This window comes from Colletotrichum acutatum (genome assembly GCF_030867785.1).
Source record: "Colletotrichum acutatum strain CBS 112980 chromosome Unknown BDZ83scaffold_37, whole genome shotgun sequence".
In the NCBI taxonomy this organism is placed as follows: Eukaryota; Fungi; Ascomycota; class Sordariomycetes; order Glomerellales; family Glomerellaceae; genus Colletotrichum; species Colletotrichum acutatum.
This window is the reverse complement of record NW_026849031.1, coordinates 93,006-107,609: the sequence shown is the minus strand read 5'-3', so window position 1 is coordinate 107,609 and position 14,604 is coordinate 93,006. Positions and strand designations below refer to the sequence as shown.

The following is a 14,604-nucleotide window of genomic DNA, read 5'->3' as shown; positions in this document are numbered from 1 at the left end:
TAATACGTCAAAGTCGAACGAGAAAAGGCACATCTAGTATCTTGAAAATCTTTCTTTTTTTCATCATATCGGTACAGAAACTACCTACAAGCCTTCCCCTGAAAAGAAAAAGTCCGTCTCCGTCATCAAAGGGATGACCCCACGACGAGATCATACTCCTCGAAAATCCAACACCAGAAAGAAGATGGGGAGGTAAAAATCAACAAGTGACTGAGCCAGACAAAATGATTATCCGGGGGGTGTCTTCTTTTCCTCTCCTGCCATGCGCTCGCTATGTAAAATGGTCTGTCTTCCAATGGCAATACAAAGTCTACCACTTTGAACGGGTATGTACACCTCGCACCACATCTTCCTCAATAAAAAGTTCATGGCTGCAAAGATTACTTGGCCTCGTACTTGCCGCTGGTAATCTTCTTCACCAAGTTCACGTCCACCCACTGCTGATCAGCTGGCAGCGCCGGCGAGGTCGGGTTATCATCAGCAAAGGGGTCGGCATCTTCATCCTTGCCCTTGCCCTTGGTTTCTTCCAGCCGAGAAATACTGATGCCGCTACCCAGAGTCTCCGGGGTGAGCTCCCAGCGGGCTTCAATGTGCCCAGGCTTGGGTTCCGCGTTCTCAGCTCCCACAATACGGCACACAATCTTCTGCGTCTCGTTTGTGAGAGTCAAGTCGCCCAAGCGCCAGTATACCAGGTGCTTGTCCTTCAGATGCGTTCCTGTCGGCTTTGTCTGGGCGCCTGAAGCCTTGGCACCCTCGTATGTGGCGACGAATACGACGTTCTGTAGTGTAACAGGAGCTGTCAGGTTACTTGCGGGGTTCAGGGAGTACTGCAAAAGAAGTCCGAGCTTGTCACCCTGCGGCTTCCAGGCCGGGCGGATCAGCAGAGGGACTTGCGCCGCTAAGCTGGAGCCGTCGGCATCACCACCGTGTACTCTATACGTAAACGCTGTGGATGTCTTGTTGAGATGCGACACGTCCAAGTTGAATTCATCAGACTTTCCGGGGCTGTTCTGAACAAAGATACGGTTCGGTCCAATTACTTCAAGGCTGGGGAAGTTGTTGATCCTGATCGTCTCATGTTCTGTGGAAAGTTAGCATTTTGAAGTCGGCAGAATGAGAGCTTGACTGACCTTGCGGGGCATCACCAGTTGCGTGGTAGGCGAAAGCAATTTCACCGTGAACCTTGGCGCTTTTGACGGTTCCATCCTCAAAGGTTGCCGATACCGTTTCAATGACAGAGGCATTGAGTCCAGGCTGGTGCATTTCGGGATGTTTCAGGTGCGCGAGGCTCACAAGGGAGTTTGCGGAGCGGATCGACTGCGTGTCTGACGTTGCGGCGATGCTTGCCTCGGATGTGAGGGCAGCGACGGTCGTGGGCTTGGACGACTGGCTCGGCAATGATGGCGATGTCGGGAATGGATTTTCGTTGGTGAGCTCGGGTTCGGGCAGGCTAGGAGGCGGGACGTAGATGGTATTTCTCACGTCTCTCCGTCCTCGCACAGTTCCCAGCTTGCGTGACGGCGCAGCCATCTGGGTCAACGTGTTTGCGACATTCGACATGGCAGCTTGCTTCGCATCGGCATCCTCCTCGGCGATGGGCGAGCTCGCAATGTTCAGCTTGAACATCTGCTCGTTCTCCTCGGCAGCCTCGCGCTGAGCTTGAGAAATCGGATCGTTATCGGGTGGCCGGATTGTGAAGCCTTCGTCGTCCTTGGCTTGGGAGTCTTTGCCCTGTGACGGGGGAGGACCGGGTGGTGGAGCAACATCCAAAGCATCGGAGTCATGGTTTCCGTTAACGGGACCAGCAGAAGAACCCAACCGAGCACTATCCGATGGGAAGTTGCCGAAGCCGTTGGTGCCTTCGTGGAGCGGTCCGTCTGTTCCGGAGGACTGAGGTGGTCTGGGAGAGTCGGGTGTTTCGGGAAGAGCGGAGAGGCGGTTGTTCGTCTCGTTCAGGTTGTTCGACGATGCTCGGGGAGAAAGGCCGGGGCGAACGTGAGTGCTACTATGGCTGCTGCTAAGGCCTCGGCCGAACGAAGGAACGCCGCCCTTGCCGGGAGAAATCTGACCGAATCCGCCGTGGACGCTCTGCCGGCGGCGGCCGAGCATCGTGCCGATTCGGCTTCGCAGCTTCGATTCTGCGCTCAATGTTAGTCTTGCAGTCTCCAGGTAGCATCACATAGTGTATCATACCACTCTTTCCTTCGCCCAGACCGGAGTGTTCGCTTGCGTCATCGTCGTGGTGGCCGAGACTGCTGGGCGGCGGGGGAGGTGGTGCCAGAGTCTGGCTCGTAGGGGCATTGGAGGATTGTCTAGACGCCGTGGCCCTCTTCTCCAACCTCGGTCTGCCAGAAAGAATCCTTTCCTTGAAGCTCGCGATTTCTTGCTCGGTGCTAATCTCCAGCATGGAAGCCAAGGTGTCAGCAGCGCGGCTCTGGTTTCGTTGCGCCTGGTCGCTTTCGTGGGTCTCGTATTGCGTCAGCAGGTCGCGCAGCTGGTTAACGCGTTGCTCGTCAAGGGCTTGGAGGGTCTCGAAGATGAAGGGAGCCTGCGAATCCCACTGTTGGGTGGTAGACTCCAGTCTCGCCGTGGCATCCGCCATCTTCTGGGCGTTCGTCTTGGGGCCCTTTCGAGCCAAGGCTTCAGTCTTCTTCTGGGCATCTTCGAGGTCTCGGGCCATAGAGGTCAAGTTGGCGGTGATGGTCTGCATGTTCTGCATCTCCTTGCGGGAGGAGAAGTTACGCAGGGGACCCTCGACATCTTTTTCGAGTTGGCTCGCGAAAACGTGGTGGGAGTGGGCAGTTGAGTCGACGGATTGGAGGATTTTGTCCCAAGGACCGGAAAAGACGCTACAGATTTTATCAGTATAAGGTCCTACTCCTGAGGATCAAATGTAGTGGTCGGGCAACCTACCCGAGCTCAGACGAGCTGTTGGGGACCTTGAAGGCGAGCAATTTTTTGAGGCTTTGGACGTATTGATCTTCGACTCGGCGGCGTTCCTGGGTAGAGGTATTGTTCAGCATGGGATTGTCCTGCGCTGTCGCATTGTAGTCATCGTTGGTGGTGCCTTACCTGCAACCAGTCGGCGATCTCGGTGTTGATCTTGTTTATTCTCTTCACACGATCGGTAAGGACGTTCACGGCCTGCATGGGCTGGAGGTGCTCCTAAACAAAGGGAAATAACAGTCAGCAAAACAAGTCGCAAACAATGCGCTCCTGCCATAGCATTGGAAGTACATCAGTCGCAGTGAGGCGGATTGTGGAAGGCCAGCCCGACCTCGGCTTCTGCCCGGTAGGAGGGCCTTCCCAACCACTTGGGGGAAAATAGTGACGGGTTGACGGAATGAATGGGGGAGGGGGGGAAACATTACCAGCATGGCCGGGTACTCGGCCCTCGCGAGATCATCCATTGTGTCTAATTAGTGCGGCGCGCGCAAAGTCATGTACGATGAATGCAAGCAACGAGAGAAAAGGCGCGCATAGCGATGCTGTCTATGATGCGGAAAAAGGTGTGGGCGAAGTGAGGAGCATTCGCATCGTGGGAAAGTCGTGAGGTGTGAGGAAGGTGGGTTGTCCTGCGAGACGGCGGCGGCGGGAATTGAGTGGATGGTTGGAATGGTCCAGTTGGATGGTGGATGGATGGAACAATAAGGCAGGCCAGGAAGGTGGAATGGAATGGCGCCGCTGCTGCTGTTGCTGCCGAACAAGACGAAGCCCGGTCAGGCAGTCACCAGGTGCAGCAGGTGCAGACTATGGTCGCCAGTGATGTGTGGGAGAGTGGGCCCCTTTGGACTGGAAAGCCAGGAAGAACTCCTGGTACCTATCCACAATAGAAGTCACTTTACACACTCGGTACAGCTAAGAGTGACTTGTCTCCCTCTTCTTTTATTTAGTCTTGGGCTGATGATGAAGTGTGGAGAAGACCGGACCGGGGGGCATGGGCTGGGCTGGACTTGGGATTTTTTTTCTGGTACATACATCCACAGGTCGGACTTGGGGGATACAATTCATATCATGTACGTTGGTATGAACCTGGAATACTTGCATGTACAGCAACATGAACATTTGAGGTTGACTTTTACAGCTTGCCTCGATCAACGTCGAGACGCGTCAACTGCATACAAACGCAACGTGGTAAGTCCCGTCTCATCATCTAATGCTGCCTTCTTGCTTTAGCTTGTTCAATGCTGCTGCGTGGCCTCGACGCCCCCTTGGTCTCCCACTGGCACCTGGGTGTCAATGTCATCCAACCTCATCCTTGAGATGTCTCACGTACCTTTTTTTCTTCTCGAATGCGTCGCCAATTGGCCCGAGTGCTGCCTCGTCTTGACCAAAGGTTCAGCGCATGTTCCACTGGCGCCTGATTTGAATTTATTGGATTCGGATGGGACAATTGGCCCGGGAGCTGCGGGCAAGGACGTACCGTCCACCAAAGTTCATACTCATCCATAAGTCTCTGAGATGCCTATTCATAATGAAGTAGTCCGCACATTACGGAATATCTAACCAGGAAACGAAAACTCGCTTCTCCTTTCCACGTTGCTTTTGTCCAGATATCCCGGCATAAGTCCTCTGAAAGATTCGCCGGTCAGGTTCAATCAGCCTCCTTTGCACAGCTCACCCATTAAGAGACAACATACATCTCAACTCCAGTTCCACACTGACCAACCACCCTCATCTCTCTGTGCTTTGGGTCGGACAGGGCTCCTGTAATCGAAACAGGCTAGCTCGGAGGGGAGTCCTGCAAATACGTCACGCACCTTACAGACCAAGTTAGCACAATGCTCACCTCGAGTTGGCAACCGAGGAAGAACCCAATTGAGCCTTCCAGCTTCGAAATGTCCTCATCTGAAGCTGACAAGGAGTACAGCAGGCAAGACATACATGATCATGAGAAAGTACAGAGGCACCGCTCGTTCCCCCGATGCTGGAAACAACGGCGGCGGCGGGCTGCATGACCCAGACCACATTCTGTCAACCTTAAGCAGCTTCCCTGCCTTTACTTTACCTTAGTCACGTTGATCCTGTTCAGCATCCCGCATCCGTCTGGCAAGGTTCAGAGGAACGGTGCCTGTATGAGATGACGGGAAGTGCCCTGACGTGTCGCGCCCGCGTAAAGTCTCTGATCGAAATTCAATTTCAACCCACCTCACGGAGACCAAGCCGACGCAAGAGGGTAAAGGGGAAAGAAAGAAAAAACCCATGACTGAGCCGCGCCATCCTTGCAGGTTGTCAGCTGCGCATGAAGTTTTATTTTGGCCCTTAATTCAATCGCAAGGATCTCGATCTTAAAGCCAAAATACCTTACCATCCACAAAGTGCGAGTACTGAAGAAAAAAAGAAAGGCCCTTCCTGGCGCGACCTGCCGGCAGCATACCTACCCTCCAGTCCAAGGACTGCGCGGAGTGAGACCCAAGAGTGGTGCGCATTAGCGCAGTAAAAGACCGTGATAATCCTTACGCCTCGTGAGGCTAGGAGAAGAGCTAAGATTTAGTCGAAGAGGTAATTAAAGACATATTTCGACGCCATGGAACGCCCCTCGTCAGGTACCCGGAATTGCGATGCCCAAGCAGGCATTATGTAAGCTTATTTCTCCTCCTTTGCATTCTTTCCCCTCGAAAAGGAGACTGCGAGTCCGCACTGTGCGAACGCTGTTTCCCGGCGAGATCCACACCGGCGGGTCCGGCCCGGACAGTCCTTCCACCGTCTCCGACTTTTCTCACACGGTACGTACCCAGGTCTACTGCTCTCTTTCCTGACTGCATCACAGGGATCATCAACGAAAGGTGCAACGACGCCTCACCCCTTCCTGTCTGGTGCTCACTAAGAACGGTCAATTGAAAGCAAGGCCAGTGCACCACCGTCAAAGTCTCGTCATCCTTGCTCGTCCACCTCTAGCCAACTTCCGTCCTCGACAGCCGCCCGGTTCTCATGGCAGACAGCGACTGGAGGACGCAATTATCGGCGTCAGATCGATATGAAAACATCCAGAGGATGTAAGTCATAAATCTTCAATGTGCATTCAAACCATATTTACACCAATTCCTTTATAGAAAGTCCGTCTTGGAAACAGCTAGTCCGGATGCCAAAGACACGTCCCAATCGGACGCATTTTCTGTAGAAAACCAGGCTTATAAAGACTCGTCATCCAGGGTAAGTTCTACTCCCTATTTCTCAGCTCTTGCCCGAGTTCAACGCTCACATGTCAAGGTCAGGCTCAATATGACGAAATCTGCCAGCTAGTCGGCTCGGCCAATTTGTCTCGCCCGGAAGCCCCAGCACTTGCTGAAGACCAACCTGAAGATGTTGGCGTCACCATTGGTTCTTACAAAATTTGCGTTCCTTTTGCAAGTGGCTTAACATCAGAAGTCTACCGATGCAAGGATCGAGCGCTCAAGGTCATTGTAGAAACACACAACATTGAGCCTCACAATCCACAACGCGAGGCCAAGATTCTAGCGACCTTGAAAAGACCATGCATTCCACTTTTGGAAACATTCAGGGACCAAGAACAAAGATTTGTCCTAGTGTTTCCTTACAAGCCCATGACACTTGCCAATGTCATTGACAAAGGAGCCATCCCACTGCCCCAGGTTAGACGTCTCTTCAAGGACATCTTCACTGCACTCGTGGATATCCACGGCCAGGGCATCATACACCGAGACATCAAGCCCGAGGCCATCCTGCTCGACAGCCCGGATGGGCCAGCATATCTATCCGATTTTGGAACGGCCTGGCACCCAACCATGTCGATTGTCTCAGAGCCGGCCAAATCCAAGATTCTGGATATCGGAACCGGCCCCTACCGAGCGCCTGAAGCGCTCTTTGGCGATAAAGCCTACGGTCCTTCTGTCGATATGTGGGCGGCTGGGGCCATGCTGGCCGAATGCTGTCGCAGCCCCCCAAAGCCTTTGTTTGAATCAAGGCCGGCTCATGAGGATGGCAACCAGCTGGGGTTGATTCTGAGCATCTTCAAAACTTTGGGCACGCCGACACGCGAGACTTGGCCAGAGGCTGCAAACTTCAAGACGCCGCCCTTCGAGATGTACCGCATGTTTAATGGCCAGCCATGGACAGAGATTCTTCCCGAGGTTGATCCCCATGTTCGAGACCTGATATCGAGCTTGGTGCACTTTGACTCCAAGAGGGCTACGGCGGAGCAAGTGAGTTGCGGGGACCTTTTCCATCACAAGCAATTGCTTTCACTGACTATAAAATAGGCTCTACAGCACAAGTTTATGGTAGGAACCGAGGAAAGTCAAGCGTAGGAAGTTACCCGGCCCTTGAGGACAACGTGATAAAGAGCAGGTGTGTTTGAAGATAGGCCACCTTTAGCCTTTGGACGATCGAAGGAAAGGGGTCGGCATTGTGCTGCAGGCATTCAAAGCAGTTTCTTTGTGTTTATGGCCTCCATTGAGTCCCATGAGCCTTGGAAACCCTCCAGAACGCTGCGACGAGGTCTCAGAATCGAAGAACAAAGGCTTCAGACTCTGGCACGAGGTATTAATGTCTGCGGTCCTGCGCGTCCTTGTCACCAAACCGCGTCAATTTCAACGTTTCCTATCTCGCAATCCCTAATTTGTTCAGCCACTACCAGTCTCGCCCGCGGTTCAGTTGTTGAAAAAAGCTGCCAAACAATGGCCCTCCCTGGCGAAAAAAGATCGAAAGATCGCGCGCCCTCTGGCCCGAAGAAAGTAAAAAACCGTAACGGCCCGAACATTGACACTCAAAACGCACCGGACACGTCGCTTCTCGGGAGCCAACCGGAGGGTTCAAAACGACAAGAGCGGTCAAAAAAGAAGGGCAGAGCCATCTCAGATTATCCTAGAAGGTTAGCAGGAGGCAAAAAACTTCACCATTGTGGCAAGAGAAAGCACAGAAGCGACAAGGATTGTGCCGAAGCCGGTTGTCTTAAAGAATGTTCTGGATGCGGCTTCCATCGCTCTACGTATAATGGATCAATTTGCTGGGTTTGTAGGAAAACCGAGATCCGTTTGGCACAGATAGCAGCGAGGCAAGCGGGTGGCATCGCAAACAGGGCGTTGTTTACCCAGCAACGGCCTTCTCGGGTCACCAAAAGCGTCACGCGGCGCCGTATGGAATCCCTCAGACTTTACGATCAGGTCGTGTGGGCCAATCGGCGCCGGAAGGTCATCTCGGCGAAGACACTCGAGGACGTCCCGGAAACCACCGACGCTGACACGGTTATGGACGTCTGCTCTACCCCCAATGTAGCCGAGTCAGACACGTACATGGGCGATATCGATGACGAGACCGATGACGAGCCCAGATTTGCCTCTGTCGACACTGGCTTGGATGTCAAGGGTGAATTGAGATTCAACCCAGCAAACACGGGCCTTATGTGTAACGAGGACCAGCGCACCCAACGTGTCCGGGATGCCGAGGAGATTCTCAAGCTTGTTCGTGAAGGTCTCGATAGGCTGATCTGAGTGCATGGAGGGTTCTCTGGTTGGTCTCATGGTTCCACGCGGGTTCACGGATTGGTAGAAGTTTTGCAATTTGAACGTTTCTGCTTTTTATCTATCCACTGCCAACCATTCGGCTTTTTACTTACTGCTCCACACTCTCTAACATGTGACTTTTTACAAGAAACCATACTTTCATCTTTCTCATCTCACGTTTCTTCTTTTACCCTTTCCCCTTGTCATTCAATGCCGCTCCCACAACCGCATCCTACCTAAGAAAGCTAGGTACCTTACACATAATCCGACTGCCCTCTCTTCGCCCTGGAGTCATGGCCCAGGTAATCAATGGGGTTACGGCACAGCGGGCACGTATTCTGGTTGCTGCTCTGGAACCACTTGTACAGACAGGTGCGGTGGAAGAGGTTCTTGCACGTCGAGCACCGCTTGTCGGGCATGCGCTTGTCGGTGGAGATGATGGAGTAGCAGATGGCGCACTCGGACTGGCCCTTGAGGGCACCGACAATGTTTCTTCGAAAGGCCGAGAGGCCGTCGATGATGCTTCCGTTGGAGAAGGTAATCACGCCTTGCGTCGTGAGAAGCCAGCTCTGCCACTTGCGCTCGTTGACCGCGACACGGTTGATGCCGACGACGGAGACTCCCTCGATGGGGTAGCTCGCGGGCACCTTGACGGCGATGGAAGCCATACTCTCGTCGACCTCGACACCAGCCGTGATCTCCCTCGACGCCTTGCTGACTTTGACGACGAGCTCCTTTTCGTCGTCGTCGGCGGGCGGGTCTTGGGCCGCCGCCCATGCGGCCACCTCGTCGAGCGCGTCCGAGACGATGATGGGGGAGAAGTAGCGCGTCATCCAGCCCTCGACGGCGATGCGCGTCTGCTTGGAGCGGCAGTCGAGATACCACGTCTTGAAGAGACCGGGGGTGTATTTGAGGGTGAGGTAGTAGAGGTGCACGAGCAGCCAGTGGAGGTTCCGCTCGTCGGGCTCAGCATCGGCAAGGGAGACGCTGTAGGAGGTGAGGTGCTGCGTCGTCAGGCCCTCGCGCTCGAGGTTGAGCGGGTGCGCAGCCGAGTGGCCCAGCACGTCGAACGTGAAGTCCATGAGCGGGGCGATGTAGTTCTCCGTCTTGAGGTGCTCCGTGTAGTCCTGGCGGACCTTGAGGGAGGCGGTGCTGAAGGCGTCGAAGATGAGATGCCACGAGAGCAGGTAGGAGCGAATGGCGAGGGGGAACTGCGCGAGGACTTCGTCCGGGTAGCGGTCCAGCGTGGGCGCGTCGAGGAGGAGGGAGAGGAGCTCGTCGGGTAGACGGGCGTCTGTCTTGTCGAGGAGGACGTTGACGGAGAGTTCCTCCTGGCGCGCGGGGAGGGCGTAGTGGAGGAGGTTGAAGGCCGCCGTCTGGATCGAGCGGGAGTCCGCGGCGATGAGGCCGTAGAGGTCCGAGAGGTCGTTGATGTGCTTCAGCGGGATCTTGTTGACTTGTCTGCAGATGATGGCGTCGACGATCTCGAGGGGCTGTGTGGTCTTTTCGCGGTCGAGCTTGAGGAGCTCGATGAGGGAGAGGGATTTCGTTTCGGCGAATTCTTTGATGGCGTCCACGAGGTCATCGTTCGGCTCCGATAGCGTCTCCAAGGCGGTCATGAGCTTCAGTGATGCGTGAATGTACGAAAGCGAGTCGTCGAGACGGTCGTCGGAGGCCCTTGCCCATAACGCGGTGGAGAACTCAATCGTTTTGTCCCAGTACGAGCCGTATACATCCTTCATGCATGGGAGCAACCTCTGGAAGGATCTACAGATCTCGGCTGACAGCGCGGGCGTGAGGCTGGAGATATCGTCCATCCAAGACGTAATTTGGCGAACGGCGAAGACGATGCGGTTGTTAGCCACGGGGACCTCGCCAACCTCGTACACTTGCAGGCATGCGTTGAGGAGGACCAGGATAAGCAGCGTCTTTTCGGCCTTTTCAGGCTCAACACTGGCGCCTGCAATGTCGCTAACAAGACGGTTGCACAGGTTGTTAATGGCCTTTGATGATTCCAGGCTCTCGCCGAAGCCGGCGAGCACAGCCGTCGCCGCCAGAATCGTTGGTGGTGTGGCCTTGAGTGTGGCCAGCTGATTGATCTTGTCGTCTCCAGTAACTGGGAAACCGTGCTTCTCGGCGAGGTTCTGGAAGAGGTCGCTCAGCGCTCTAGAGCTGTAGACGCCCAACGGGGTGAGCTCCTTGGTCTCCTGCGTCATGATGGCGATGAGACCATTGACCAGCTTTGTGGAGCCAGCCTCCGAGCCGTCCCTCCATCCCTTGGCTTCGTCGACAATGGCACTGATGGTCACGCGGGTGGAAGAGACGAATGACTCAGCAGAGGCAAGCGCGTCTCCCATCTCGAGGTTCAGGAAGAGTTTGTTCTCGTCCATGAGTGTAATCTGGTCCGACACCATCTGAACCGCGACACAAAGGAGGTAGAGCAGCTCGACCTGGAAGCTGTCAGGCAGGCTTGAGACCGAAATGTCGGAAGACAAGAGCTTGGAGGTGTAGGATGCCATTCTGGCTGGAATAGAGAGGCCATCTCGGTCTCTGCGCACACGAAGGCGCTGGTCGGACTCGGTAAGTTGAACAAGGAAGTGAGCGCCGGCCAGACCGCTAGTGATTGACAAAGACGGGTTGAGCTTGGCCTGGAAGAACTTTGAGAGCTGCTGCATCCAGATGTTTGTGCTTGGGAACAAGTCCTCGATGGCGATAGACCCAGCTTGGGACGCCTGGAGGGCCTGCTGTACCAGTGTTTCGACGCCAAGTGACTGTGGTCCAGCGTCTTCGAGGTTTCTCTGAATAATGGTGACGACTGGCGATACGCCATCAGCGGGCTGTTCCAGTAGCGCTCTCAGCGAGGCCGCACGGGAAGAAATTGCCTTGTCGTTTAGTTCGGCAAGTCCCAGCAGCTCAGTCACGACCGCCATGTGCGTTGACTCGTCTTGCGACAAGAGTCCAGGCTTGTTATTCGCAATGATTTCCAAGGAGCGAAGGGCCTGGGCAGAGTGCTGCTTGTCTTGCGACAAGGCCGTCACGCTGTTGTCTAGCAGTTGCTTGGCGGTTGAGTCGGCGATAGCATTGTTGCTAAATGCTGCCTCGAACAGGCTCCAGGCATCCAGCTCCCCGCGAGCTGTGCTGGAGCACTTGGACTCGATGAAATTTTGGAGCTGCTCATGTGTCTGGGAAAGCTCTGAAGCTTTTTGGTTCGCAATTAGACGTTCGATGCCCCTGATAGCCTGCGAGTCATCGGACAGGCTCAACAAAGCCTCGATCCACGTCTTCCATGTGATGGCATATGTTGCTTCTTGTCCCTCGAGAGTGCCCAGGGCATTGACGCAGCTCAGCAGATCGGGACCAGACCGTGAAAGTATCAAGACGTCCATGCGATCCCGGCCTTGTGTTGACAGGAATTGCTCCAGAGCTTGGGCAGCTTCTACATCCTTCCAAACGCGCGGGGCGTTCTTGCTCACGCTGTAGAGCACTGCAGCTGCTCCATATGGCTTGAGATTTCTCGTCGCCAGGAGATCCACGCTGCATTTGATGATGGCCCTTGAAGGCTCGACGAAGAGACTGTCTGTGGGGTTTGCTTTTTGAACTTGGCCAACGAGGGTGAACCAGCGGGTGCCCTCGGAAGCAATAGCCTCTTGAGACTTTTCATAGTCCTTTGAGATCTCTGGGAGTGAGTTGGATATTCTGCCACAGAAAGCCGACGAGAGCAGCCCCAACTTGTCAGTTGTTACTGCCTTGAGTTCCTCGGATGATGATCCGACAGAGACCTCGTATACTTCTCCTAGCACAGGAAGTCGTCCGTTTCCAGCAATCTCCCAAGACGAGTTTTCGGGTGTAGGCAAGAGGAAGTGCTCAATCAGAGGGAATAAATGTTCTTGAACAAGTGTTGCCCTCTCACTATTAGAAGGAAAGCTTTTCAACAGATGCTTGGTAGTTCTGGCATAGCAGGTCCACGCGGCGGTGGCGTTCATCCGCGGTTCCTCTCTGCTTGTGATTCCTGTCCTCATTGACTTGAGCGCGTCAGCTGAAGCATCGACCGTGAAGAGCTCAGTCGGAATGGCCTTAACGAGGTGCTCGAGGTGCTCCCAGTACTTGGCGGAGCTGCTCTGGGAACCCTTTTCCAGGAACCCATTTAGCCTGGTAATCGGGGTCTTCTTCTCGCTCGAGCTTGTCCAGATCTCGGGGAACTTGGTCGTCAACTTTGTGAGAACTCTGACGTACTCGACAGCCGATCCTACTTGGCTGCTCTTGAGCCCCTCGGCGACGAATATCTTTTTCAGGCGAGAAATTTGTGAGGATACCGAGTCAAATCTCTTGTCGAGACAGGCCCATAAGAGCTGGCACGCCGTCTTCTTAACCGAACTATCGCCCGTGACCACGCTTTTCCAAACCTTCTCTTCGGCGAAGAAGGTATCGTATGCCTCCTCTTCCTTTTGAATGTCGGTCGAGTCAAGCTTTTGCAAGAGACCAAGTACGAGGGAGAGACTTGCCCCTATGACCCGGAGGTATTTGGCCTCAGCATCGTCGGCTGTCGTGGATCGTTCGTCGCTCAGGGTGTCTTTGGTCTCTTGGATAGCGTCGGTCGCATATGTCAAGATCTGTGGCTGGCACTTATTCCAGAACAGCGCGACCTTTTCTGGGCTGCTGAGGAACGAGGAGAGGCCATCATTTGCTGCCCTCGACACAACTCTATCCTTGTCGTATAAGCCAGCAAGCCAGGTGCCGACAATCTTGGGAACACGCTTTTCCATGCGCTTCCGTGCCGACTTCATCAATTCGAACTGTAGGGTGTGGGAGAGTTCGCGGACGCGGCGGGAGTTGTCAATCGAGATGCGAGGGTATATTTGAACCTACACAAATCAGTACACGGTCATCAAGCTTTACAATATCCTGGGAGTATCGTACCCATGCTTCCAAGATAGACTCTTCTACACCTGCTTCTACTTTGAATGGGTGAGCCTGCACGTAGGCGAGGAGGTCCTCGAGTGCCTTTGCTTTTGTTGTGGCATCTTTCTTGAGGGCGTTCTTGAATGCGACAACGACATTCGCATCGGATATGGAGGTCAAGTTGGGAGGCTCAGAGAGGTAAGATAGACCACTACCGCCGGCGGAAGAGAAGCCACCGAAGCCAGCAGGGGTTGGACTGCCGAAGCCCCTCGCGGCGTCGGATGATCGGCCGCTTTTACCAAAGGCACGCGACATGATCTAGTGTGAATGAAGGTAGTGTTGAAGTATTGTTGTTGGGATATCGGTGTAGCTCAGATGCAGGAGTTCGCGCGGCGCAAGAAGGCAGCTGGAGAGCTCGAATATGACGTTGGCGGGGTAATTACAATGCAGGTGCACAAATGCGAAATGCGAAATACGGCGGGCAGGGCACCACCTTATCTTCTTTGTTTTCCTTGTTCGAGATATGGGAGATAGATGAGCGAGAGGGAATGGCAGCGGAGATGGGTATGCAAAAGTCTATTAGAAAAAGAAGGGCTTTCTCCGACTGTATCGTCCCCCAAGGTAAGGTAGTGAATGCAAAATGATGACCAAACGAAGTCGAATCCAAAGAAAAAGTTTGGGTCGCAACCACAGAATGTTGCGCCGCAAATACCTAGCAGCACCGAGTTGACTCAGGCCGAGCGAACAATTTGAGCCCCGGCCAATGTACAACAGCGGCGAATGAAAACGGACGAGATGCCCCGCCAAAGCTCCCTCTGATGATGCTGTCATAAGTGCCTGGTCAAAGCGTTTTCGGCGTGCCTTAGGTAAGCACGTCTGTGCCCAGAGACAGCATGTCTTATGTCAGCATTCTACACGTGATTCACCTACTTTCTGGTATCACCCGTGCACCACTGCACACTGCATTCTTATCAGCCACTCCTTATCCATTCGCGTCAATTGGGCCGCATTTAGCACAGCTCCATTGTAAGACACGGTGCTCCACTTTCCAGCCACTGGCGCAACTCTGCACCTGCGTCACTGGCCAGCTGCACCAATTCGGGGTCGTTCGGCGGTTTCAAGCGTTCCTCGGGCAAGAGGGCCACTGTCCGCAAAGGCTTACCCCGCAAACCGCCCTGCTGAAGGCTCTCCACCTAGGCGTGCACCTCAGTGGCTCTCAGCCCACGCTGCCCACAGTGCCTAC

At 54.3% G+C, this 14,604-nt stretch overlaps 4 protein-coding genes across 4 annotated transcripts; 2 read left to right on the top strand and 2 right to left on the bottom strand.

Annotated features, from left to right (window-relative positions):
- Window positions 1-16: 16 nt before the first annotated feature.
- Window positions 17-3,807, bottom strand: BDZ83DRAFT_617906 (SAFF domain-containing protein). The gene is made up of 6 exons (XM_060508053.1): window positions 3,372-3,807; window positions 3,073-3,165; window positions 2,914-2,999; window positions 2,194-2,849; window positions 1,131-2,138; window positions 17-1,081 (listed from the first exon to the last, which is right to left on the bottom strand). Exons 1-6 carry the CDS (start codon window positions 3,408-3,410, stop codon window positions 381-383), a joined length of 2,583 nt encoding a protein of 860 aa, XP_060365925.1. The 5' UTR covers window positions 3,411-3,807; the 3' UTR covers window positions 17-380.
- A 2,124-nt stretch (window positions 3,808-5,931) lies between these two features.
- On the top strand, window positions 5,932-7,268 carry BDZ83DRAFT_718842 (kinase-like domain-containing protein; the record flags this gene model as incomplete). The annotated part of the gene is made up of 4 exons (XM_060512116.1): window positions 5,932-5,996; window positions 6,054-6,153; window positions 6,216-7,163; window positions 7,221-7,268. 4 exons carry the CDS (start codon window positions 5,932-5,934, stop codon window positions 7,266-7,268), a joined length of 1,161 nt encoding a protein of 386 aa, XP_060365924.1.
- On the top strand, window positions 7,154-8,583 carry BDZ83DRAFT_278438 (uncharacterized protein). Its single transcript, XM_060502114.1, has 2 exons — window positions 7,154-7,163; window positions 7,221-8,583. Exon 2 carries the CDS (start codon window positions 7,404-7,406, stop codon window positions 8,448-8,450), a length of 1,047 nt encoding a protein of 348 aa, XP_060365923.1. The 5' UTR covers window positions 7,154-7,163; window positions 7,221-7,403; the 3' UTR covers window positions 8,451-8,583.
- Window positions 8,584-8,716: 133 nt separating this feature from the next.
- Window positions 8,717-13,676, bottom strand: BDZ83DRAFT_751312 (uncharacterized protein; the record flags this gene model as incomplete). The annotated part of the gene is made up of 2 exons (XM_060514036.1): window positions 8,717-13,324; window positions 13,380-13,676. 2 exons carry the CDS (start codon window positions 13,674-13,676, stop codon window positions 8,717-8,719), a joined length of 4,905 nt encoding a protein of 1,634 aa, XP_060365922.1.
- Between the last annotated feature and the right edge of the window lie 928 nt (window positions 13,677-14,604).

What these genes read in the sequence shown, in the direction of transcription:
- BDZ83DRAFT_278438 (XM_060502114.1), top strand. Translation starts at nt 7,404, where the DNA reads ATGGCCTCCATTGAGTCCCATGAGCCTTGGAAACCCTCCAGAACGCTG.
- BDZ83DRAFT_617906 (XM_060508053.1), bottom strand. Translation starts at nt 3,410, where the DNA reads ATGGATGATCTCGCGAGGGCCGAGTACCCGGCCATGCTG. An exon ending in AGATCGCCGACTGGTTGCAG is followed by an intron (nt 3,000 to 3,072) that starts GTAAGGCACCAC and finishes ACCTCTACCCAG; the next exon opens with GAACGCCGCCGAGTCGAAGA. An exon ending in AACTGGTGATGCCCCGCAAG is followed by an intron (nt 1,082 to 1,130) that starts GTCAGTCAAGCT and finishes AACTTTCCACAG; the next exon opens with AACATGAGACGATCAGGATC.